Raw genomic sequence first — 25578 nt, 5'->3', positions numbered from 1 at the left:
TCTTTATGGATTTACAATATGAATACACATCATTAAATCTAGTTCAGATGTCCCTGTTCTTGAATTTTATGTCACTGGAAAGAAACTGTGATATTTTTCCAGATTTTAGTTAAAGCTTATTTCTAACTCAATTATATCAATATATCAATATAATTTTTAAAAATTTTCATTGATGTGTGATTTTTCTTTGAGAAATACACAACAACTCTAATTGTGGTTAATAATTGGCTTGATACCTTTCCTAGGATATTAAAAATGTCATCTTTCTTTCCTTCCTTCTTCTTTTTTTTTTTCTTTTTCCTGAAGATAGAGTTTTTCTATGTAGCCCTGGCTGTCCTGGAACTTGCTCTGTAGTTCAGGCTGGTCTTGAATTTACAGAGATCCACCATGCTCAGCCTCCTGAGTGCTGGGATTAAAGATGTGTGCCACCACTGTCTTGGTTCGTTCTCTCTCTCTCTCTCTCTCTCTCTCCCTCTCTGTCTCTGTCTCTCTCTCTCAGACAAGGTCTTGTTGGCCTGGAACTCATCCTGTAGTCAAGGCTACACTTGTAATTCTTCTGCTTTTTCCTTTGCTTGATAGGATTATAGAAATGGGCTACCATGCCTGGCTTGTTTTTTTTTTTTTTGTTTTTGTTTTAAATCCCTTTTCACTCTTTTAAAATAGGGTGTCATAGCACAGAATGGTCTCAAAATTACATTTCTCTCACCTCAGCTTCCAAGTATTGAGATTATAAATGTGGGCCATTGTGAATGTTGGGCACACACACACTTGTGTATGCACATCTCTGGAACAGATTCTCTGTGAGTGACACTGTTGGGTCATGAGGAATGTACATTTCTTTCTTAGATAACTTTTTTGAGCAACTTAGATCACTTATAATAATTCTTTCACAATGATTTCAATCTCTGACTTGCAGTATATGAGTTACTGTGGTGGGGCCAGGGAGGTGGTTTTGCAGGTGAAAGCACTTACTACCAAGCCTGATCATACACGTTCCATCCCAGGGACCTACACGGTGGAAGGAGAACTGACTTCCACAAAGCACTGCGGCACAGGTCCCTACCACGCAATAAAAACATGTAATTAATAAAATTAAAAAACCAAGTCACATTGGACACAGTCCACAACTGTTAATACTGTTAGACTTAAGCTCAGCCACTCTGATGGATACACAGGCAGTGATGAAAAAAAAATGATCTATACTGGCAGGTGGTGGCACATGCCTTTAATCCTAGGCAGATACAGGCAGGCTGGTGGATCTCTGTGAGTTCGAGGCCAGCCTGGTCTACAAGAGCTAGTTTCAGAAGAGCAAGGGCTATTACACAGAGAAGCCCTGTCTCAGGAAAAAAAAAAATCTAAGAGCCAAGCAAGATGGTGCAAAAATATAAATAGGAAAGTAGTCTGAGAGGCAGGCAGACTCTAAGGCCCCCTAATGGGGCCCACACTGGTGAATAGCTACCCTGTGTCCTTGCAGAAGTTTGGAGGCTCATTCTTTGAAAAAGGTAAATCAAAACAAAAGCTCCCTGGAAGGAGGATACCAGGCATAGCTGAAGGCACAGGCCCATACCACAAACACATGAAATGCTGACGCAGAAATTCTTCTGGCTCTAGTCTCCAACTTGGTTTTCAGAATGTGGAAGACCAGACTGTCTAGTCTTTAGACAGGTGTTTTTGACTAACATGACCTAGTCAGAAGAGACTTAAAAATTACACATCCCAACCTCTGAATTTGCCCTGTGATGAAGTTAACAAGCCTCATTTGTGCATGCAGGGTTTCCATTCAGAGTTTTAGACTCCCACTGAGACAGGAGACAAAAAGGACATGTTCAAATAACAAAACAAAACTCAAAACTAAAACCAAGAAGTTAAGGGAAATGTAAGTAAATGTAGGAAGAAATCCAAAATAAACTATTATGCTCAGAGAGCTAAAAGAGGCTATTGCACTTGTAAAACAAGAATGGAATGCTATTAAAAAATTAGTATCCAGGAAGCAGGAAAGAATTGCCAAAAACCAGAAATTTCGAGATGTCCCCAGCTTGTTCCTTGGGCAGCAGAGGAGAGGGTGCCTGAACTGGCCTTGTCCCATAACCACACCGATGAATATCTTGCATATCACCATAGAACCTTCATCTGGCGGTGGATGGAGATAGAGACAGAGACCCACATTGGAGCACTGGACTGAGATCTCAAGGTCCAAATGAGGAGAAGAAGGAGGGAGAACATGAGCAAGAAAGTCAGGACCGCGAGGGGTGCGTCCACCCACTGAGATGGTGGGACTGATCTAATGGGAGCTCACCAAGGCCAGCTGGTACTGGGAGTGATGGAGCATGTGAACAAACCGCACTCTCTGAATGTGGCTGACAAGGAGGGCTGATGAGAAGCCAAGGACAATGGCACTGTGTTTTGATTCTACAGCATGGACTGGTTTTGTGGGAGCCTGGTTTGTTTGGATGCTCACCATCCTAGACCTGGATGGAGGGGGGAGGACCTTGGACTTCCCACGGGGCAGGGAACCCTGACTGCTCTTAGAACTGGAGAGGGAGGGGAAGGGGGAGTGGAGGAAGTGGGAGGGAAATGGGAGGTGGGGAGGAGGTGGAAATTTTTAATAAATAAATAAGAAAAAAATAGAAATTAAAAAATGAGCAAAGGGCTAGAAGATTTAGGAAAATTTCAGAAAGTAACTCAAAACTGAGATTAAAAACAAGGGGGTGGTGGCACAGGCCTTTAATCCCAGCACTCAGGAGGCAGTGGATCTCTGTGAGTTTGAGGCCAGCCTGCTCTACAAGAACTAGTTCCAACACAGGCTCCAAAGCTACAGAGAAACCCTGTCTTGAACCACACACCCCCGCAAAAAAAAAAAAAAAAAAAAAAAAAAAAAAACCAACCAAAAAACAACAACAAAAACGAAAACCCATGAGATTAAAAAGACAAAAGGGTGGACTTTATAGTATATAAACTGTAAAAATAGAACAGGGTTTGGCAGGCACTATACTCCCCTAGGTTCGAGCCGGAGCAGACAGAAAGAAGACAGCTACAAATGAGAACTGCTCCCAGGCTCCTGAAGGGGAAGTTCTGGCACAGAAGCTTGCTTCTCTTAGGAGGGGGTCTTGCTTCGCTGGCCTCAAGAGATCCTACTGCTTCATCCCCTGCATAACTATTCAGCTAACTTTGTTAAGGAGCATAAAAAAGACACTTTTCTGTATGTGAGTAAGATGTTTAAAAACTGCCTCTCATATACCCTTTTCTCTTAAATTCCTAAAAGAAGAACAGGAACCGAGTGGCAAGCATGAGTACAGCTGGGAGCAGCAGCAGCTAAGGGAACACTGAAATGCCACATTTATCATTACCAAACAGATGCTATTGATAAGTTTTCATGACCAGGTACACATGTCCTTTCTCTCTTATTAATGTAAATGCTAACAGTGGGAAAACTAGTTATCAGGTATACGAGAACTCTGCACCGCCTAGTTGCCTATGAATCTAAACTACTCTATAATTAAAGGTTCATTTTCTTTCTTTCTTTCTTTCTTTCTTTCTTTCTTTCTCTCTTTTTTTTTTTTTTTAGTTTTTCCGAGATAGGGTTTCTCTGTAGCTTTGGAGACTAGGCTGGCCTTGAACTCACAGAGATCTGCCTGCCTCTGCCTCCCGAGTGCTGGGATTAAAGGCGTGTGCCACCACTACCCAGCTAAAGGTTCATTTTCATAAAAAAATCATCTATAAAATATTTTATACACTATTTCCAATAAATTGGAATAAATTCCAATAAAGCTGTGGAATATACATGCAGCAGGCCACAGAACATTCTCTAAATGGAGCAAGATTTTGCAAAATATAAAAGCCTTCAATGATTTATTTTACCAGATTGTAATGAAACAAAACTGGACATCATAGCAACAGAAACTACAAGTAAATGGAGATTAAACAATATGTGCTTGAATGACCAATAGGGTCACTGGAAAAATCAGTGTGTAATTGGAAGAATTCTTAGAATAAAATGAAAATAACTTGCAACTTACCAGAATGGTTAGATTACAGCTAAGGCAGTCCCAAGAAGGAAAAATAGAGCTATGAATGATTATGTCAAAAAATCAAGAGACTTTTGGGCCAGCAAGATGACTGAGAGGGGAAAAGGCACTTGAAGTCAAGCCTTGATGATCTGAATTGAATCCCTGGAACCCACAAGGCGGAGGCAGAGAACTAACTAATTCTTGTAGGTTGTCCTTGGATCTCTACATGTGCACTATGATGTGTACATGAATGTGTACATGAGTGCATGCATGTGTACATATATATACACTAAATAAATAAATGTTTAAAAAGTCAGAAAAGACAAACAACAACAACAACAAAAAAATCCAACCAAACAAAAAAAAAGAAACATTGAGAAATGGACCTCTGCCCTGACTGGGAGGCTTCCAAGGTGTCAATAACAGGACACCTGAAAGAGCAAGTTGAGACTTGGTTCTTATGGTGTAAAACCAGGAGAGGACCTACTAAAATCACCATCTGAGGCTAAGACAGGAGAGCCAGGCATCGCCCCACCAACCCTTCAGATAAAGGTTTCTGAATCTATGGGGATGTGTCCCGCCTTCCTATTTTCTAGGTGTGTGGTTGAAGTTTTTACTTTTCCCGGAGAGGGTTCATGTACAGCAGACTGGCCTTCAACTCAATGTAGCGGAGAATGACCTCCAACTTTTAATCCCTCTGCCTCAACCCTGCCCATTTTGGCATTTTGTTTTATTTTATAATCTTTTTGTTGTTTCTGGGCTGGGATCTGTTGTTGTTTTCCATGTGAATTTTTCACTGTATTTTACAGTGTCTTTGTGTTTTAGAGTAATATCCCCACCACCACTTGGAGGCAGTTTTGTTCACCTCTTTGCCCTGATGTTAGCTTCTTGCTGTTGTTGTTGTCTATTAATGTTTTTGAATTACTTGACAAAGGAATGTCTAAGACAACAATCAAGTGTAATCTCAAGAGGACCACACAGTAAGTCAAGTTTGAAAGGCACACTCAAGCCAGAGGTGGTAGCACACGCCTTTAATGCCAGCACTTTGGAAGCAGAGAAAGCCAGATCTCTGTGAGTTCTAGGCCAGTCTGGTCAAGAAACCGATCTGCAGGCTGCACTGATATTCTTACCACCACCACGCTGTCCTAATGTGAGGACAGACTGCCTGGATGACCCTGGCTTTGATTACAATAAACTGTGAGTCTGACTGAACATGTGGACTGTGAAAATTTTGACAACAATAGAAGGCTTCTGGCTCAATGACTGAAAATTGAGGATCCAGCCTGTGACGAATCTGCGTTGTTTCCTAAGTGCTTGCCTGTGCCGTAGCCTTGGTTCTAAACACAGAGCACGAGAACTCTGAACTACATCTACCATAGCACCATGTCATTCTAATGAACGCGGCCTCAAATACTTTGACTCAAATCAGGGACTGCTGTATGCTTTGAAGAACTGTAGAAATTTTACTGTGTGCCCAAATTTTCTTTTATTTAGAATATTTTAATATAGTTATGAAAAAGAAGATTAATATTTGTCATTCCTTAGCAAAGATCAAATTAGTGTACCTTCAAGTTCCATATATTAGAATGTTTGATTTTTAAAACTGATGGTTGAGTGGCACATGGTATCCTACGCCTTTAATCCCAGCACTTGGGAGGCAGAGGCAGGAGGATCTTCTATGAGTTGAAGGTCTACATAGTGAGTTTCAAGGGCTGATAGAGAGACCAAGTCTCAACAAACAAACAAACAAATGTTGTCTAAATTGCTCGCTAGAGTCTAAAAAGAAATTGTTAAAAGAATTTTGGTTTGGGATTGGGACAGAACCTCCAATAATTCCGGAAATATTCCTAACAAGTCTTCTGTTATTCTGTACTACATATTTATACCAAGCCACATTCTCAGCTTTGGTGATTATAAAATTAAAACATTGATCAGCTCTGAAAAACACTGACTATTTTCTATGTCCTGAAGCATCAAATACTCAGGCAAGACTAAATTTTTTCCCCCCTGGCTGGTCTGGAACTTATTATATAGACGAAGATGACTTTGAACTCCTGACGCTCCTTCCAAGTGCTAGGATTACAGGTATGCATCACCATGCTTATGTAAAATTAAACACATCCATTAGTGTGCAATTTCTTTTCATGTTTAACAAAAGGGGAAATAACAGTATACCAAAGAATTATTTTAAAATAGATTTAAGATTTATTATCAACAAATGTTTGGTTTGTCTATTTGATATATTCCAAATAGATGAGGCAACAAGTATGTGCTACTATGCCTGGCTTGATAAAGAATGTTTTAGAGAAAGCTACTTTTTATTTAAAAATCTTAAAAAGTTTTTGTTTTGATGGAACCTAGGCATTTACACCTTAGGCAAATATCCTACCACTGAGTTACTCTGTCTGTAAAATAATCTGTTTGAAGCTAAGATGTCTAAGGTGTAAGACTTGCCTTTCAAGAACCTGCTTCTTAAGTGATGCAGTATAGTTACATCACACTCATAATTGTGGAATCAGAATTCGACATTTAAGTAAGGCTCATGCGGAACTTTGGCAAACGGCCTTTGGTCTCTGTACTACTCAGTTTGGGGTATATGCGAATTCATAACTGTGTTTGGGGGAGTGTATTTTGAAATGAAGTCAGTCACTCTGTGTTACCCAGGCTTATTCTGAGCTGGTACACTCAAGTGACCCTCCCACCTCAGCCCACATGGACATAATTATAATTGTGCACTATTGCACTCAGTTCTAGGGTGGGAATTTATTTGAGAAAATAACAAAATGCTTGGAGCAAAGGTTTGGGATGTGGCTCAGTGGTAGTATGTTCTTAGCATGCAACAGGCCCCAGATTAGTCCCTAGTACCCCTGAGCCCCAAACCTGACAAACCAAACTCTACCTAAGGGACAGGATGCTTCTTACACATTATGAATTACAACAATAAAATCCGAGCAGTTAATGGGGTGACCTCAAAAGGGCCAACTTCTCTGAATTTAATTGAATTCTAAGGTGCCACTGACAGCAATATGTCAAATACCAATAAAAAGAAATCAAACTGGGACAAAGTACTAATTCCAAGACAGTGCCCAATCTCAGAGAAGTTGAATGTGGGAAAAAAAAAACAAAACCCGAGTCTTAGATTAGTAAAATATAGTAAGTTTACCTGCTTAACTGAGAGTTCGGGTACCAAATGTCACAGAACAATTTCTCTCAAGATACCTTTGGTCACAGGTTTAAAGATTATTTAGAGTCCTTTTCCATGTTCCTCTCCAGTGCCAACCTTTTTCTTTCCCCCACCTGTCATCTCCTTAGGAAGTGTTTCTCAGCCACTGAGAGCGCAATGGCTCGTCTGCATGGTCCACCGCATTCAGCACTCCCCTTTGCGGTACTTCCTAAACTCTGATCTATCAATTTGGTGTGCCTAGGTGTCACCAGCCTGGCAGTAGACGCCTCTTCTCACTGGATCAGCTCTGTAATATTTCCTTTAAAAAAATCCAAAACATTTATTCATTCATTCATTCATTTATTGTGTGTGTGTGTGTGTGTGTGTGTGTGCGCGCGCCCGCGCATGTGGAGGTCAGAGGACAACTTGCAGGAGTCAGTTTTCTTTCTCTACCTTGTGGGTTCCAGAGATCAAACTCAGGTGGTCAAGCCTGGGAGCAGGTGACTATTCATGGAACCATTTGAACCCTGCTTCTCTGTGGTATTTGCATTGCTCAGTACCAGCCTACTCTAGCTAATTTCAACTTTAGTAAATGTTGTTTAGTTTAGTGTAGTAAACAGGTACAAGGGCTGTAAAATCAAAACCACACAGCAACAAAGAAAGGATATTCAACAAGTAAGGTGACCAGAACAACACTTCTCAGTTCTTGTTGTTGTTCACAGTAACATTAATTTACATTATTAATACATTTTACTGGCAGTAAATAAGTAAATCCTTGGTACAGGTATTGTGGAAAAATGTATGAAGTTATTTAAATATTATAAACTGTTGGGCATGCAGGTCAGTGGTAGAATATCTGCTTAACATGTACAAGGCTGTGGTTCTATATGTACCATTAAAATTACTTAATTTAACTACTTAAGGTACAGCAATCTTATTTCTGGCTTTATACTAAAAGCAAATTAAAAATAACTATGTCAAAGAGACATCTGCATTCCCGTTTTCATTGTGGCACTGTTCAGAATGGCTAAGATATACCAACAACCTATAGCTACTGACACATCAATGGATTTAAAAAATTGTGTTGTGTGTGAAAGAGTTTATTTTTCCTTAAAAAAGAAGGAAGTCCTGTCATTTTTTGATAACATGGATGAATCTAGAGGTCATGTATGTTCAGTGAAATAAACCAGGCACAGAAAGACAATTACTATCTGGTTTTACCTATAAGTGGAATTTTAGAATCCAAACTCAGAAACAGCAGAATGGTAGTTACCACGCTATTGGGAGGTTTGGAGATGGGAAAAATGAAGACACACTGGTCAAAGAGCACAGATGTTCAGGTATTGGTTAAGTTCTAAGAACTAATTTGTAGTATGGTGAACTTAACTAATACACTATATATATTATTAGTGTATATTTATATGCATATTCACTGTGTAGGTCTCAAATGGTCTCAGAAGTGAACACAAATGTGACTAGTATGTGAGGTATTGGGGTGCTATAGACGGTGATGATTCCACATGGAACATATATTATCTTATTTTTTTATTTTATATGCATTGGTGTTTTGCCATGGGGGTCAGGCCCCTAGAACTAGAGTTACAGACAGTTGTGAGCTGCCATGTGGGTGCTGGAATTGAACCCAGGTCTTCTGGAAGAGCAATCAGTGCTCTTAACCACTGAGGCAACTCTCTAACCCTGGAACATATATTATCAAACATATTGTATGCCTTAAACATACACAGCTTTGTCAATCACATCTTAATAAAGCCTAGAAGGGGAGAAACGTTTAAAATTTCAGGCACTATGTTCATTCTATTAAGATGCCATAATTTTTGTTGTTGTTATTATTGTTGTTTTTGAGACAGAGTTTCTCTGTGTACCTTTGACTATCCTGGAACTCTCTCTGTAGAACCAGCTTGGCCTATGTTAGATTCTGTCTCTAAATTTAAAACAACTAACCCAAACCCAAACCAAATAAAGATAAAGCCCCTCAACAAACCATTCCAACAAAAACTATTCTTTAAAATAGTTATACTAAAGCATATTTCTAAACCATGAGAGTTCCTTACCAACATTTGCTGCCTTCTATATGTTTTTGTTGAGGCTGAGTCTTACATGCTGCACAAGCTAGTGTTTGAACTTGAGATCTCTCTGATGGATGACCCAAGTAGTTGGATTATAGGCATGTGATGATTTTATAAGACTTAAAAACCTGTACAGATCAGATGTACTTGATTGATCCTACTTGTAATTTCATGATTATTAGTGGATTTGAGAATCTATGTATTAGTCACTGGTTCTTCTTTGAGAACTACCCATTCTTCTGTTTATTTATCCTTAGAGTCTATAAAGCTCTGCTCTATGAACTGCAAACATTCTATTATTTTAACTTGGTGGATTTATACAAACTCCAACTTTTGACAGTTTACTTTTCTGTCTTTTTTTTTTTGCTTAGGTGAGTGTGTGTGTGTGTGTGCGTGCATGTGTGAGTATGTGGTGCAATTGTGAGTGTGCGTGCGTGCACATGTGGAGGGAAGAAGTCAGTGTCTGGTGTCTTCGCCACTTGAGTTTTTGTCGGGTCTTTCCAGGAATGTGGTGTCTGCTGATGCAGTAGAATGTCTGGCCAGCAAGCCCCAGGGATCCTCTCCGCTTTGACACCCCAACAATGGGATTACAAATGCTGGACAATGGGACAAATACCATCCTGGAAATCACTCCGGAGACCAGGCTGGCATCAAATTTAGAGATCCACCTGCCTCTGCCTCCCAAGAACTGGGATTAAAGACTTGCACCACCACCACCCAGCTGGATCCAAATATTTTTTCAAAATGTTTATAACTGTTAAATACAATTTATTATTTTCCTTCTCCCCATTAACTTGAAATGCCAACTCAGATGTTTACAAAGTTTTTATAAATACACAGCTGCTTTGTTTCTAGGTTCTCTCTGAGAGTCATTAATCTGTTTGTTGCTGCACTTACAGCATTGTATATAACGGTTAGTGTTTCACAATTAAGAGGGCAATTCCTTTTTCTTTAAAATTGTATTGGTTTCTCGTGATCAATTATCCTTCAATACAAACACAGACTTATCAAGCTTTGTGTGATGTTGCAACCTTTAATCCCAGCGCTTGGGAGGCAGAGAGCACTCTGCTCTATGTAGAGTCTAGGACAACCTGGGCTACTTAGTGAAACACTGTTTCAAAACCAAAAGACAAAATCAAACAGACTTATGAAGTATCCTAATATAGACCATTTGGGTTTTAATTAGTGTTGTACGTAAAAGTTTATTTTGGGATAACTTATATCTTAGGATTTCTAAATAAATACAACATTTTTTCTTTTCCTTTTTTGGTTTGAAGTTTGTTTCACATCTTTCAGTAAAATTTTGTATTTTACAAACTTCAGAAAATTTATTCCTGGGTATCTGCCTTTCAACCTAAACTACAAATCTTTTTCCTATATTATACTAGCTTGGCTATTACTTCGTCCTGTAAATGTTTCTGCTTTCCAAGCCTTTTGGGCATTCCTTTTACATGCTCTTGGATGTATTCATTCTTTGCTTGGTGTGAGTTATGCTAGGCATGGAGTATACAATGGTGAACGACAACACTCTATGTCCATTTTCATAGGAGACGCAGAACAGTAAACAGATATCTCAGGGAGGAACATGCCATTATAGAGGGCGTACACTGTGCTGCTGGAATATATAAGACAAATACCTAACTCAGACTTGGGGGGTGGCTGGACTGGGGGAGAAGGGTGTCAAACACTGCTTCTTAAGGAAGTAACATGTAGACTGAAACCTGTAAGAAGAACAGAAGTTAGAAAACACGACAGTGACTAAAAATCATAGCAGTGATATTCTTTCTTGCTCTTATTTTACTGCAAAAGGTCTCGTTTAATTGAAATCATCTAATGTTTGAATACACTTTTGTTGACTTCAACTTTGAACTGGATTTTACTTATTTTTTCTTTTTGTTCCCATACTGCATGTAACAGCAATTCTTGGCTCACTTGTTCTCTTACATGCTGTAATTCCTCATGACTTCACCCTCCCCTTTCTGTTTCTGTCTACACCATCTCTCCTAAAGACTCACAGTAAGCAGCCCAGCCGACCTTGAGCCCTCCCTTTCTGCCTGGGTCTTCTAAGAGCTAGAATTGCAGGCAAGCAGTACCCACACTAGGCACTGTTTGCTTTAAAAGACAAGGTCTCATTATTTAGCCCAGGCTGACCTCAAACTCTGTGTGTAGCTTAGGGTGACCTTAAACTCCGGATCCCTGGGATCACAGGTGAGTCACCATGTTTGGTCTAACATTCTAACTTTCAGCACTCACCACTACAGACTTTTAGACCAAAAAAAAAAATGCTAGACAAAAAACTAGTTTAGAACATATATGGTACTGCTTCTAAACTTGTTTCAATGACTAAAAAAAAATCATAGAAAAATTCAACCAACTATTGATAGGGTTTATAAATAAGCAAGTAAGTAAATACAAAAATAAAAAGGCAGAGTTTTACTTGTTCTGTAGCTCAAGTTGCTCTTAGACTCACTATGTAGCCAGGCTGGCCTTAAACTTACAAGAATATATAAATTTTGCCTCAGCTTCTTGAGTACTAACTAGGCTTACAGGTTTAAGTCTATCACACTCAGATTATGTTATTTTCTTAGAGTGTCAACTTGGCTAGGCTATTAGTTTTTATTTATTTCAATCAAACACTAATATAGGCGTTGCTGAGAAGTTATTTTATAGATGCAATCAAAGTTCATAATTAGGTGACTGAACATAAAGGACATTATCTAGGATAACATGGATGAGCCTGAGAGAAAGAAAGAAGCAGCTCCATCTCCAGACAGCAGCTTAGATTATGTCCGAGATTCGCTATTCCTGTCACCTTCTCTAAGGATTTCAGATCAGCTTTATCACAACTGTACAACCTGATTCTCTATGTATTTCCTACCAGTTCTGTTTCTTTGGATGGACTCTTGATAGATTTGATATACCAGACTTATAGTTCTTTGTAAGTATAATTTCTTTAAAAACTTAGTAGGTTTCTGGTCTATTTATTTCTAGTCAGTTCCATGTGCCAGCAACTACACCCAAAGTTCTGCTTTTGAGGACATGGTTCTTAAGCCTTTCCTTGGAATGAATATGTCCCTTCCTTTCCATCCCACATCAGAGCATCAGCATCTCTTACCTGAGCTAGTGATTGAAAAGCCCCTACTGGCTTCTCAGATTAGCTTTTCTCCTCTATCTATTTTCCAAACTGCTGCCAGAGGTCTCTTTCTGGAAAACAAATACGATCACGTCACTACCTTTCTTAAGAACCCAGTAAGTCTCCCTACCAGCAGGTTTAAACTCCTTTTTATTTCATTAACTCCTATTTTATTTCTTGTTTCCTTCTAGTCTCTTTGTGTTTAATTTTCTAACATTTTAAGATAAATACTCCAGCTACTGATGCCTTTCTTCTGTTCTAACAGGTCAGTAAAATTTTAAATTCTCTCTAAGCATTGTTTAAATCAATCATACCACTTTTGGTATATATTATTAATTATCATTTTGTTCAAAACTCAAATTTCCTTGGTGATTTGACCAATAGATTATTTAGAAACCCTTTCTTAATAATTTTGAAAGGTAAACTTTCAAGTTCTGGTAGAAACATAACAGCAATTAGTCCCATTTCCTCATCTTTTCCCTAGATTCTGTACAGATTAATAAAGAGAATATTAATAAAAGTACATTTTGATAAAACCAGGAGATAAAATGCCCAGAAAATGCCACACTGTAAGTAAATACAGCCCAAGTATTCAGGACTAGCAAAATCTATACAAGAAGTCATATCTGAATGTAGACAACCGCAGAATGACAGGAAGTACAAGGAATCTAAGGGGAAACAGTATATTTTCATTCCCAGAGAGAAAGAATCTTAGCTTAAAGGTCATGTTTGGATCTGAGATAGAATGGGGGCATAAGAACGTATCATCAGAGTGTGAGGAGAGTGTTTAAAATCATAGTCTCAGCCTCGCGGTGGTGGCACACACTTTTAATCCCAGCACTCGGGAGGTAGACAAAGGTGGATCTCTGTGAGTTCCAGGATAGTCTCGTCTACAGAGTGAGTTCTAGGATAGCCAGGACTACACAGAGAAACCCAGTCTCAACACCTAAAATAAAAAGATAAGTAAGTAAGTAAATAAATAATAAAATTAATTTAAACTGATTAATCTTTAAATATAACTTAAAATTATAAATGAAGCATTTTTTTGTAATTTCTTATTTTGAAATAATTGTGTAGGAAAGCTGTAAATGAATAGTAGTTTGCAACAGTTAAATCATGGAAGTTACTGGAAAGCATGGGAGATGAAGATGTAGTTTAAATGACTCCATTCCCCCCTTCTGGATGGAGCTTTCAAGAAGAGAAATCTGGAAACTTATCTTGATGCTAAAGTGCATGTAACATTCTTCCTACATCTTCTATCAGTGGTTTGAGTGAATACATTTCATTCAAATATGAGCTACAAAAAGTAAGCATTTATATACAAAGACAGTATATAAAAACTGTAAAGCTAGATGCAGAGGCACATCTTATAATCCTAGTACTTCCAAGGCTGAGGCAGGAGGATAGTTTCAGAACAACTTGGGCTATTCTATACAGTGAGACTCTTTTCTCAAACAAAAAATACCAAAAAGCAGTGCATTACATCTGACAAACTAAACAGACAATATGACAAGAGATGAAAATGAAATTTAACATTTCTTAACGGTGAAACTCTATTAAATTTCTTTTTCTTTTCTTTCTTTTTATTTTATTTTCCGAGACAGGGTTTCTCTGTAGTTTGGAGCCTGTCCTGGAACTCGCTCCTATAGACCAGGCTTGCCTCAAACTCACAGAGATCCGCCTGCCTCTGCCTCCCGAGTGCTGGGATTAAAGGCATGTGCCATCACTGTCCGACGGTTTTGTTTTTTTTTTTAAGCCACGGTCTCACCATGTAGTCTTGGATGGCATGGCACTCATTATATAGGCCTTGAACTCATAGAGATCTTCCTGTCCCTGCTTCCCCAGTGCTAGGACTAAAGGTGTGTGCCACCATTACCTACTAAAAAGATCTTAATGAAGTCATGGAAAGAACTAAGAGCAAATACTTTAGAATCCAAAAAAGAGGGCTGGTGAGCTAGCTCAAAGTAAAGGGGCCTGCCACCATCTGATGGTCTGAATTCTATCCCCAGGACCCACAAGGTAGACGGAGAACCAACTCTCACACACTCTCCTCTGACCATCACATACACCATGGCATGAGCTCATTCAGACACATCCATAAATACACACAGTAAGTAAATGTAAAGAAAAAAAAACTTAAGGCAGATCTAAGTAATTAATACAGTAAACACATACCAAAAGGTACAGTAAGAAACACTGGCCGCACATTAAAATTCTTTCAGTTTTTCAAGACAAGGGCTCATTAGGTAGTACCAAATGGTCTAGAACTCACTCTGTAACTCAGGCTGCTCTAGGATTTCCTTCCTTCCTTCCTTCCTTCCTTCCTTCCTTCCTTCCTTCCTTCCTTCTTTCCTTCCTTCCTTCCTTCTTTCCTTCCTTTCTCTCTCTCTCTCTCTCTCTCTCTCTCTCTCTCTCTCTCTCTCTCTCTCTCTCTCTCACTCTTTCGGGACAAGGTTTCTCTGTAGTTTTGGTGCCTATCCTGGAACTAGCTCTTGTAGGCCAGATTGGCCTCGAACTCACAGAGATCACTCTGCCTTTCTCCCAAGTGCTGGGATTAAAGGCATGCACCACCACCACCTGGCTGCTCTAGGATTTTCAGCAATCCTCCTACCCCAGTCTTTAGAAATAAACACAATAATGCGCAAACTCAACTTTCACTCCGATGAACCCTTCTGGAGGATGAACTAAAACCAACAGGTTACAGGCCACACTTGAGTGAAAGGCCTGGTAGTAAGCACTAACATATTTAATGGCAGACATAAGATGAAAGCAAATGGTACACACAGGTGACAGAATGAAGCACAACTAGTATATGCGCTAAAATGTAAGACCATTAGAAACAAAGATAACAAGTAGAATAAACTCAACAATTGCACCACATATGTAATAGATATGACTTAAAGTTAAAAGCCAAGTTAAAAAATTTAGGCAAAATTGGGGCTGGTAAAAAGGCTTGGCAGGTGAAGGCACTTGCTGTCAAACCAGAACACACCATTAATCCCAGCCCTTGGGAGGTAGAGGAAGGTATATCGTCATGAGTTCAAGGCTAACCTGGTTTACATAGCAAGTTCCAGGTCAGCCAGAGTCAATATTGATACCCTAATAAAAAACAAACACACAAACAAACAATGACAGAAACGGAAGAAAGAAGGAGGAAGAAGAGGTCTTTCTTGTATTGAAAATACCATAAAACACAGCTGGGCACTTTGGCCTTTAATTCTAGCACTTCATGTGAGAATCAAGAGTTCAAGGCCAACCTGAGTTAAACCCTGTCTCAAAAAAATAAACATACTACAGAAGATACACCTTTTAAAGTCAATGAGGTGGGGGAAATGATATAATTTGACAAAGCAAGAACTTGCTATCAATCTGGCTCAATTAATCTACTAAGCAGAAAGAAAACAACCAACAAAACAAAACAAGCACTACTGACCTAACAAAGTAAAACTATCCTATAATATATCAGGATGTGTCTATGGGACTGGAGATGGCTCACCAGTCAGGAGCATGGACTGCTCTTGCAGAGGACCCTGGTTCGATTCCCAGCACCCACATGGCAGCTCACATCCATCTGTAACTCCAGTCTCATGCTCTCTTCTCTTGGGTACCAGGCATGCACATTATGCATAGATATTCATGGAGGCAAAATATTCATATATATTAAAAAATCTATATCTACATCTCTATATAGATCTGTAACTGTTTGCCTGGACTGCAATCCTTCAATAAAATGTCAAACTTGCCTAAAAGACAGACGAAGAAAGCCACACTAATCAATATAGTCACAGCATTCAGAAAGCACAAATTATTAGACATAAAATGATAAACACAGCCAGTGGTGATGGCCCACGCCTTTAATCCCAGCTCTTGGGAAGCAGAGACAGGCAGATATCTGTGAGTTTGAGGCCAGTCTGGTCTACAACATGAGTTCCAAGACAGCCAAGGCTGTTACACAGTGAAACTTTGTATCGAAAAAAACAATACTACTACTAATAATGGAAAATTAAAAATTTTATTCCTCCTAGTCAGAAAGAACAAAGATAAGTAGGGAAGTCAATAAATGACAACATAATCAAAATGGTAGCTTGATGGATATTTAATTTTACCCTAATAAATAAATAAATATACTTTTTAAAAAGTAACTATTAAAGTATCAGAAATACTGACCGCTTATTAGGCTACACAAATTACTTAACAAATTCTAAACAAGGCAGGTGGGTGGCATGCACCCGTATCCCAGCTGTGGTAGTACAGAGGAGGAGGCTCACTTGAGCCCAGAAGATAATAGGGGCCTGGTAACAGCAATACCCTCTTAGTACCCAAAGCTGGGGGGTGGTTCCTTGAACCAGTAATCCAAGCTGTTCTGAAGGGTAAGAATTTAGAAGTTCAAGTCACCTTGGACAAATATCAAGACTCTGTCTCAAAAGTTCTTTTCTTTAAAAAAAAAGAAAAGGAAAAGAAAACAAGAAGGGAAGGAAGGAAGAAGGGAGGGTAAGGGAGAGAGGGAGGGAGGGAGGGAAAGGAAGGAAGGAAAGAATGAAGGAAGGAAGAAAAAGGAAGGAAGAAAAAGGAAGAAAGAAGGAAGGAAGAAAAGAAGGGAAGGAATCAAAAAAGAAAGGAAAGGTAAACAAGATTGCTGAGTTCAATTTCTAGGATTTACACGATGGAAAAAGAGGGCAGGTTGGTCATAGTGATGCTCACCTTTAATCCCAGCACTGGGAGGCAGAGGCAGGTGGATCTCTGTGAATTCAACAGAGCAGCCTGGTCTACAGAGGGAGTTTTAGGACAGTCAGTCAGGGCTACATAGTGAGACCCTATCTCGGGAAAATAAAAGATGGCAGACTCTCACCTCCACACTTATGCTCTCATACAAGTATATATTCATGTGCACACACACAAAATACAAAGATTAATATTTAAGATGTTTTTAACTAACTGAGAATTGAGTCTTGAAAGCTGCAGAACAACAACAAAAAAGACTTCCCACATTTTCTGATGAACAAAATGTTAAAACTTGAAATTTATAGCAAAACAGAAAGCAGTTAGATCTTAACTTAAAATTTAAGAAGTCTCCTGAAGGAATAAATAAAAACATTTAAAAAAATAAAAACGCCTCTCAAACAATATAGGTTATAGGGGTAATACAAATGAACATAGCAGGCTGGGAAGTGGAGATGTACACCTTCAGTCCCAGCACTCAAGAGGCAGGTGGATCTCGTGAGTTCGAGGTCAGCTTGGTCTACAGAGTTCCAGGGCAGCCAGAGAAACCCTGTCTTGAAAAGCTAAATAGATAAATAAATAAGTGAAATAAAAATGAAGGTTGAAGTTTCTAGAAAATTATGTGGTGAAAACACTACAATTCAGAGGCTGTGCAGAAAAGCTCAAACAGTGATTAGAAGAAATTTCACTGTTTTTTGAATATTTTTACTGATGAGGAAAAAAATGAAAGTTACTGATTAGTTCAAAAAAGTAAGAAAACAACTCTAATTTAGCTAACCGAAGAAGAAAAATATTATAAAATGAAAGAGAAATTATAGAAAACAAAGTTGGAAGAACTAAAATAATTAAACAAAAATTAGGTTTTCTGTCATGGGGGGGGGAGAGAATCTGGGGGTGGATTTGGAGAGATGTCTCAGTGACTAAAGACACTGGCTGCTCTTGTAGAGGTCCTGGGTTTGATTCCCAGCACCTATAGAGTTTCACAACCATCAGTAACTCAAGTCCCAAGAGATCTGACATGCCCTTCTGACCTACAAGGGCATCAAACATGCAAGTAGAACATAGACATACACGCAGGCAAAAAACACACCCATACATTTAAGGTAATAAAATAAATAAATCTAAATTTAAAAACTCAGTTGACTAAACTGCTAGCCACTAATCATGAAAAAAAGAACAAACACAAATATACAAAAATTAAAAAATAGGGGAAATGACAGAAATAAAAAGTTTGAGATGGCAAAAACTGTTTTATAAAATTCTATACATTAAATAAAATATTGGTAAAATAATTATTTTATAATAAGTAAATGTGGCTTATGAACATAATCAAAGATAGCCTCACTACTAATATTTTTACTTAATTAGTTAATTAAAATTATTTACTTTCATTTTTATGTGTATTGTATGTACGTCTGTGTGAGATCCATGTGCTAGATCTCATGGAACCGAAGTTATGAATAGTTGAGAGCTGCCATGAGGGGGCTGGGAACTGAACCCGGATCCTCTGGAAGAAGAGGCAGTGCTCTTAACCACTGAGCTATCTCTATAGCCCTTAACATATATTCTTGATCAAAATACTTATGAAAATTGGGCAATGCTCCTTAACAACAATATAGCAAATGTCCCTAACATAATAATAGTAAAAACAGGTATATGTGCATAATACTTAATAGAGAAACACTGGACCTTTTCCCTAAAATGAGAAAAAAAGAGAATAATCATTGATGTTTGCTACTATCCTACCTAAACTAGGCAACGTAATCTGACAAGAAAAAAAGTAGAGGCAAATCTGTTACTGTGTGCAGACCATATGACTGTAACATAGAAACATCAAGAAAATTACTTGAAAAAATACTATAAAAGTATGGAATTCAATAAGGCAGAAAGATTAAAAAGTTACATATAGAAGTTAAAAGCCTTCATGTTTATAAATAAGAACCAGTTATATTAAATACTTAAAAAGTACCATTAAATGTTAAACCCATTTAATAGCAACAAAATGTGGAGAATACCCAAGAATACCAAGATTACATAGACTGTACTTGAGGAAAGCCTTAGTTTCCTGAAGCAAAAAAACAGAAGTAGATAGTATGTTTTTGGATTCAAGGCAAGACTCCACACCTTACAGAAGCCAATTTATTTTAACTGATGAAATAATAAGATCTTAGCTAAAATATTCTGTCTTACACACTGGGTGAGGACACAGTATTTTGAAAGGCTATAGCATAAAACAAGTAAGAATGGTTTTGAAAACATGAGAGTAACTTTATCACACAATAAAAGTCATAAATGCGTGTGTATGTGTGTGTGTGCCAACAAGCATACTTTATGTATCAAAAACAGAAATCAATGAAAACAAAATAACTGCCCACATTTTCAAAGACTGCAAGACAAATAACAGTTTAATTATAAACCTTGGTCACAAAAGTTTCTTTGGGCAGCGGGCAGCAGCGAATGCACTCTTCACTAGTGGAAGTGCTGACCTGAGTGACTGAGAGCTCAGCCCCAAAAGGGACATCTGTGTCAATTCCCCCTGAACCCAGAGCTCATGAACTGTCACAGAAGAGGGGACAGAGAGAATCCTATGAGCTGCAGGATGGGAGGAGCGCTGCGAGATGCTGCCTTGGGATATGACATGGCCATCACTCACAGCAACAGCCGGTACCTTCAGTCAAACCTCAATAGAGGTGGGAGAGGCTCAGGAAACTTACGAAGCCCTGCCCTAGCAGAGGAGTTAATAGCAGCTGAAAGCTGCTGGAAGTGGATCAGTGATTTCTCACTGGGTCATGTGTGGCTCCAGAGAACGGCCCAAGTCCTTGCACACAGTGGCAGCACTAACTGAAAATAGTAGGCTAGTTAATAAAAAAAAAAAAAGGGCATGAAGATGGGATGGGAATGGAGTGTCAGGGAAATTAGAGGTGAGGAAAAGGAGTGGATATAGTCAAAATACATTTTATTTTTTAAAAATAACTTATTATTTTTATTTATTATTTATACAGTGTTCTGTACGCAGGTTTGCTTGCATGCCAAGAGGGCATCAGATCTCACTAGAGATGGTTGTGAGCCACTATGTGGTTGCTGGGAATTGAACTCACAACCTCTGGAAGAGCAGTTAATACTCATAATCTCTAAGCCATCTCACCAGCCCCAAAATACATTTTACATATATATGAAATTCTCAAACATAAAATAGATTTTTTTAAAAAAAATGCATAAGCCAACAGTATGGTAAGGTGTATCAAGGCCCTGGGCCCTGTCCTTAGTACCTAAAAAGAATAAATGTAAAAGTAAGAAAGAATGAATCACAAGTGGTCCTCGTATTAGTTAAGAACGGTTTGCTTAGTTTTAAGTCAGGCACAGTAAGGAGCTCACACCTATAATCCTTCAGCTGGGAGGCTGAGACTGGAGTACAAAGGCAGATTGAACCACACAGTGAACTTTAGGCCAGGCTGAGTCACACATAAGAATCTGTTTCCAAAAATACAAAACAAAACAAAGCAAAAAAAACCCAAACAAACAAACAACAAAAAAACACTTAAACCAGCAAATCTGACTGGGAAAAATCTAGGCATTCAACAACACATGTATAAGGAGACAAGTATTTTGTAGATGAAAAACACTTAAAACCTCGACAGAGGGGACTCTAGAAATAGTGATCAAAATTATAAATAACATTTACCCTTGACTTCCTAGTCTCATCTCCAGAAATCTATCTTACACATACATTAAATATATGTAAAGTAATATTTGAAGATAGCAAGAAATTAAAAATTAATTAAAATACCCCTAATACACATATAAAGGGAACTGGCTAAATATTATCTCTCGTTAGTTTTACAATGGCAAAAACTAGGAAAAAATGAGGAAACTGTGTTGATCTGTAAAGATCCACATGGAGGGAGGGTTAACTCCAGCTACTAAGCAAGAAATATGATGAACCTGGACTATATGGCTGTGCTATATGAGAAAAATCAAAAGAGAATGAGAAAAGGCATCAGCTGGTAATTCCTAGTGCAATAAATGACTCGGGAGCATGGTCAATGAATACATCAGTAACTACCAAGTTCGACTGGGGTTTATAAAGGCTAGACCTCTAAATTTACTGTTTGTTCCAAGTAGGATATAATATAAAACACAATACATACACGTGTGTTTATATACATATACACACATGTATATGCATATATATGTACATACACATACATCCACACACATATATATTTCACTTTCTACACAAAATGAATTAAACTTCTAGGGATAACTTATTTTCAGAAAATATAGGAGACAGAGAAACAAGTCTTAAGAAAACAAAAGACAAACACAGATTTGGGGATAGTCTATAATAATACAGTTTCAATAAGAAGTTTCAGTAAGAAGTTAATGAAATTTTAAAAAGAAGAAAAGAAGAGGGTGGGAAGGAATGTGATGTGTAAATCTTGTTTACATTCTGATTGGAATCAATTAAGCAGAAAAAGACATATTTGGGACCACCAAGGAAATATAATCTTGGACTGCGAATTGGAGAATATAAATTTTATTTTTTTAATTTTCTTACATAAAAAATGATATTGCTAATGAATAAGAAAACATCCCAGTTTTTAGTGGTGTATGTAGCAGGGACAAAGTAACATGCTGTTCTGGAATGTGACCTAAAATATCTGCAGAGAGGAGGAAATATAGACAGATTAACAAAGGTAAAAGAAAAAACCCTGACAAAATGAATAATGGCTACATACATATGGTATTAAACATGCTGTTCTTTTCACTTATGTATCAGCTTGAGAGCATTTGAAGGAAAACACTTAAAAATGAAACTAGTCAGTAATGCTTTAAGAACAACAGGAACACCTGGCTAGGGCCACTATGACCCTAACACACTTCTCTTAACATATGAATTTTACAATTAAATGCTGACTTAAGAGTGAAGAGAATACAAGTAAATTATTGGTAAGATAAAATTCTCAAATGATCACACCAGGGTTTTTACACGTTTTCATGTCCCTGTTTCAAGTTTAGCATCATTCTCAGACAGGTTCTGCATGAAGGATTTACAAATGAAAAATAATAAAAATATTAAGGTTTTATTAGGCTGTCATAATACATATCCAAGTATTACTTTAAGACTCAGTAACACAACTGTGTAAATAAAACCACACATACATGCCATATAGAAATTGACTACCCAATTCATAATATGGTTTTAGTTCCCTTACCATCAATATTTAGCATCATTTTCCACATGGCAGGCCGAACAGATTGATGGAATCCAAACCATACTTCCCTGCCCCCTCCCAGAGGGTGGTCATATCCTTCTGGAGCTGAGAAAAAGGAACGCCCCACAGGCGTATATCTACAAAAATTAAAATGGCATGTTCAATCCTTTCCTTCTAATACTAATACTTAAATCTGCAGGACAGAGGACATGAAAGCAAAGACAATTAACTTATCATGATACCTACAATTACAAATACACATGAAAGCAAAAGGCTATTCTAAATGAAGAAATTCATCAACATCCTTCTCTGAAATTGTCTATTTTCAGAATCTGTTAGTTTACAAAGCAATATATTTTACTATTATTATTTTTAAGACAGCATCTCACTATGTAGCTCTGGGCAACCTACAGCTCACTATATTAAACCATGATGATCTTGAACTCACAGAGATCTGCCTGCCTCTACCTCCCAAACTCTTGGATTAAAGGTGTGTGCTACCTCACTTGTCCCTTAAAATACTTTCTTAAAAACAAGAGCATTCCAACTTTAAATTGTTGAAGAGTAAGCGATTTTTACAAATGTTTCCAGATAGCTATACTAACTGTTTCAAAGCTACTTGACATATGCAAGTCCAGGAATATGGAAAGGTAGTATGGTTTTAAACAGCAATACCCCTCTCTCCCTTTTTCCTGGTGCAGGAGTCTGAATACAGGACCTCAAGTATGCTGGGCAAAGACTCCAGCCTGAATTCTTTTTTTATTTTTATTTTTTTTCCTTTTTTAAAAAAGATTTGTTTATATATACAATGTTCTGCCTGCATGCTAGAAGAGGGCATCGTATCTCATTATAGATGTTTATGAGCCACCATATGGTTGCTGGGAATTGAACCCCAGTCCTCTGGGAGAACAGCCTATGCTCCTAACCTCTGAGCCATCTCTCCAGCCCTCCAGTCTGAATTCTATCTCCTGCCCAAGAATAATAATTTCAACAAATCTGATACTATGTATAAAATATGCAATCATTTTTAAAACAGTGATTTAACTTCATAGTATATCTGAAAATATCAGTTATTCAAGACTTATAGGTCCTAAGATAAACGGTTAGAAATATCTCTGTAGAATAATTCACTAGACTAGCTAAGCTAGTGATGTATAATTTACTTGCGATTGTTGTACAAATGAAATAATGAAAAGCATGGAACACACAAAGGTTAACTGAGGAAGGCTTCTACTACTCACTCTAAGGAGGAAAGAAGCCAGAACCACCTACTTCATGGAGGGCAGATGTCGTAGCACCACGTCAACCGCATGGACCGGGTTAGTGCTGATTGGCTTGTCTAATTCCAGTGGCTCAGGCAAAGTCCGTCCCGTCAGCACTTCATGTAGCAGGTGCCAACTCACCCGGGATACAAATTTGACTGACACCTTGAAAGGTCGATCTTTTCCACCTTCCCCAGGTAATGTAACATCTAAATCTACCTGTGATGGGACAAGACCCAAGTGTAAAATGTTGAAAAGGATAGATTTAATTATTTAAAATTTAACCTATAAAAAGATAACAAGCAAAAATAAAAAAAATCTTAAGTCAAATTAATAGATTAAAATTCAAATACATAGTTTATTCATGGTAGTATTATTCATAATTCTAAAACACTGGAACTTACTTAAATACACTAACATTTAGGCAGCTATAAAAAAAGGAAGAAGAGCTGAGTGGTTGTGATGCATAATCCCAGAACCTGAGCAGCGGAGGCAGGAGGAGCTCTATGAGTTCGAGGCCAGCCTGGTCTATCAAGTGAGTTCCAGGACAGCCAGGACTATTTCACAGAGAAATCCTGTCTTGAAAAATCAAAAAAAAAAAAAAAAGAAAAGAAAAAGAAAAAGAAAAAAAAGAAAAGAAAAGATAAAAGAAGGACTTGTGGGGGCTGAAGAGATGGCTCAGAGATTAAGAGAACTGACTGCTGTTCCGGAGGTCCTGAGTTCAATTCCCAGCAACCATATGGTGGCTCACACCCATCTATAATGAGATCTGGTGCCCAGAACACTATATACATAATAAATAAATTTTAAAAAAGGACTTTTGGAGCTGTTATATGATCATTTTCCAGCCATATTATTAAATGAACAACACAAATATAAAATAGTATAAGAGACAACATCTTTTGTAGAAGGGAAAGATGAAAAATACTCATGTATTTGCTTTCTTTTGCAAAAAAGAAACACAAGGAGAGTCCAAGGTCACCCTAAGTTATACAATGAGAACTAAATGGTGTCTAAGAGCAGAAAATAGACAAATGAAATGTGTTGTGTACATGTAATCGATGTAATTTATTAATCAGTCTTGAAAAAGAAAGAAATTCTAACATGCTACACTGTGAATATGATCTGAGGACACAACACTAAATGAAATAGGCAAGTCACAAAATGATAACTGTTCATGACTCCACTTACTTCAGGTGCCTAGTGGTGGCAAATTCAAAGACATAGAAAGGAGAGTAGTGATTTCCAAGGGTTGATGGGAGTGGGTAATAGAGTGTTTAGTGTAGAGGAGGAGTGAATCAGAGCGGAGGTAGTAGGAGGAGAGGATGGAGGGGAAACTGCAGTTGGATGTAAAATAAGTAAATAAATTTAATTAAAAAAAGACAAATGTTCAGTGGGTATAGAGTTTCAACAGAATAAAAACAACTCTGGATGGTGGTGATGACTATATAACATTGTAAAGGTTCCTGACAGTACTGAATTGTACTTTTAAAATGATTAAGATGAGCTAGGTGGTGGTTGCACAAGCCTTTAATCCCAACGCAGATCTCTGTGAGTTCAAGGACAGCCTGGTCTACAAGAGCTAGTTCCAAGAGAAACCCTGTTTTGAAAAACAAAAACAAAAAACCAAAAAAAAGAGAGATTAAAATGTTATTGGTATGATACAAGTAAAAAACAAAAACAAACAAACAAAAACACTTCCCCTTAGATACTAACTACAAGGAGAAAAAGAATTATCTTGGTAGGAAAAAAAAAAAGGCAGAAATCAACTTAACCAAGTGATTGAAGTTATGGACCTCTGGGTAAACGGGACTGATGAAAGAAGAGCACTTCTGCAATATTCTGGCTAAATTATATATAAACAAAATGTAACCGGGGAAAGGAGATGACAAACACAGCTCAGAAGCAGTCTAAAAATAACTTATCTATGGTCTTCAATCATGTTAACATCATAAAAGAAAAGAAAAAGGCTAGATAATTGTTCTACAATA

At 37.9% G+C, this 25578-nt stretch overlaps 1 protein-coding gene across 4 annotated transcripts in view; it reads right to left on the bottom strand.

Moving 5' to 3' along the window:
- The window catches only part of Ago3 (argonaute RISC catalytic component 3), a 112197-nt gene that overhangs the window by 61507 nt on the left and 25112 nt on the right, over positions 1-25578 (bottom strand). For 2 of the 4 annotated variants that reach the window (XM_048434409.3, XM_048434410.3), the window contains exons 4-5: positions 23598-23806; positions 22326-22462 (exon numbers count right to left, since the gene is read on the bottom strand). In XM_048434409.3, coding sequence (XP_048290366.1) covers positions 22326-22462; positions 23598-23806 — 346 coding nt within the window. Of the gene's footprint in view, positions 1-10894; positions 10979-12372; positions 12418-22325; positions 22463-23597; positions 23807-25578 lie in introns of those variants that run through there. The other 2 variants (XM_048434412.3, XM_048434411.3) reach the window with 2 other exon arrangements.

The sequence above is a fragment of the Myodes glareolus genome, chromosome 3, assembly GCF_982192425.1.
Source record: "Myodes glareolus chromosome 3, mMyoGla1.1, whole genome shotgun sequence".
NCBI classification, from domain to species: Eukaryota; Metazoa; Chordata; class Mammalia; order Rodentia; family Cricetidae; genus Myodes; species Myodes glareolus.
The sequence above is the reverse complement of the archived record's forward strand: the minus strand, read 5'-3'. Positions and strand labels throughout refer to the sequence as shown.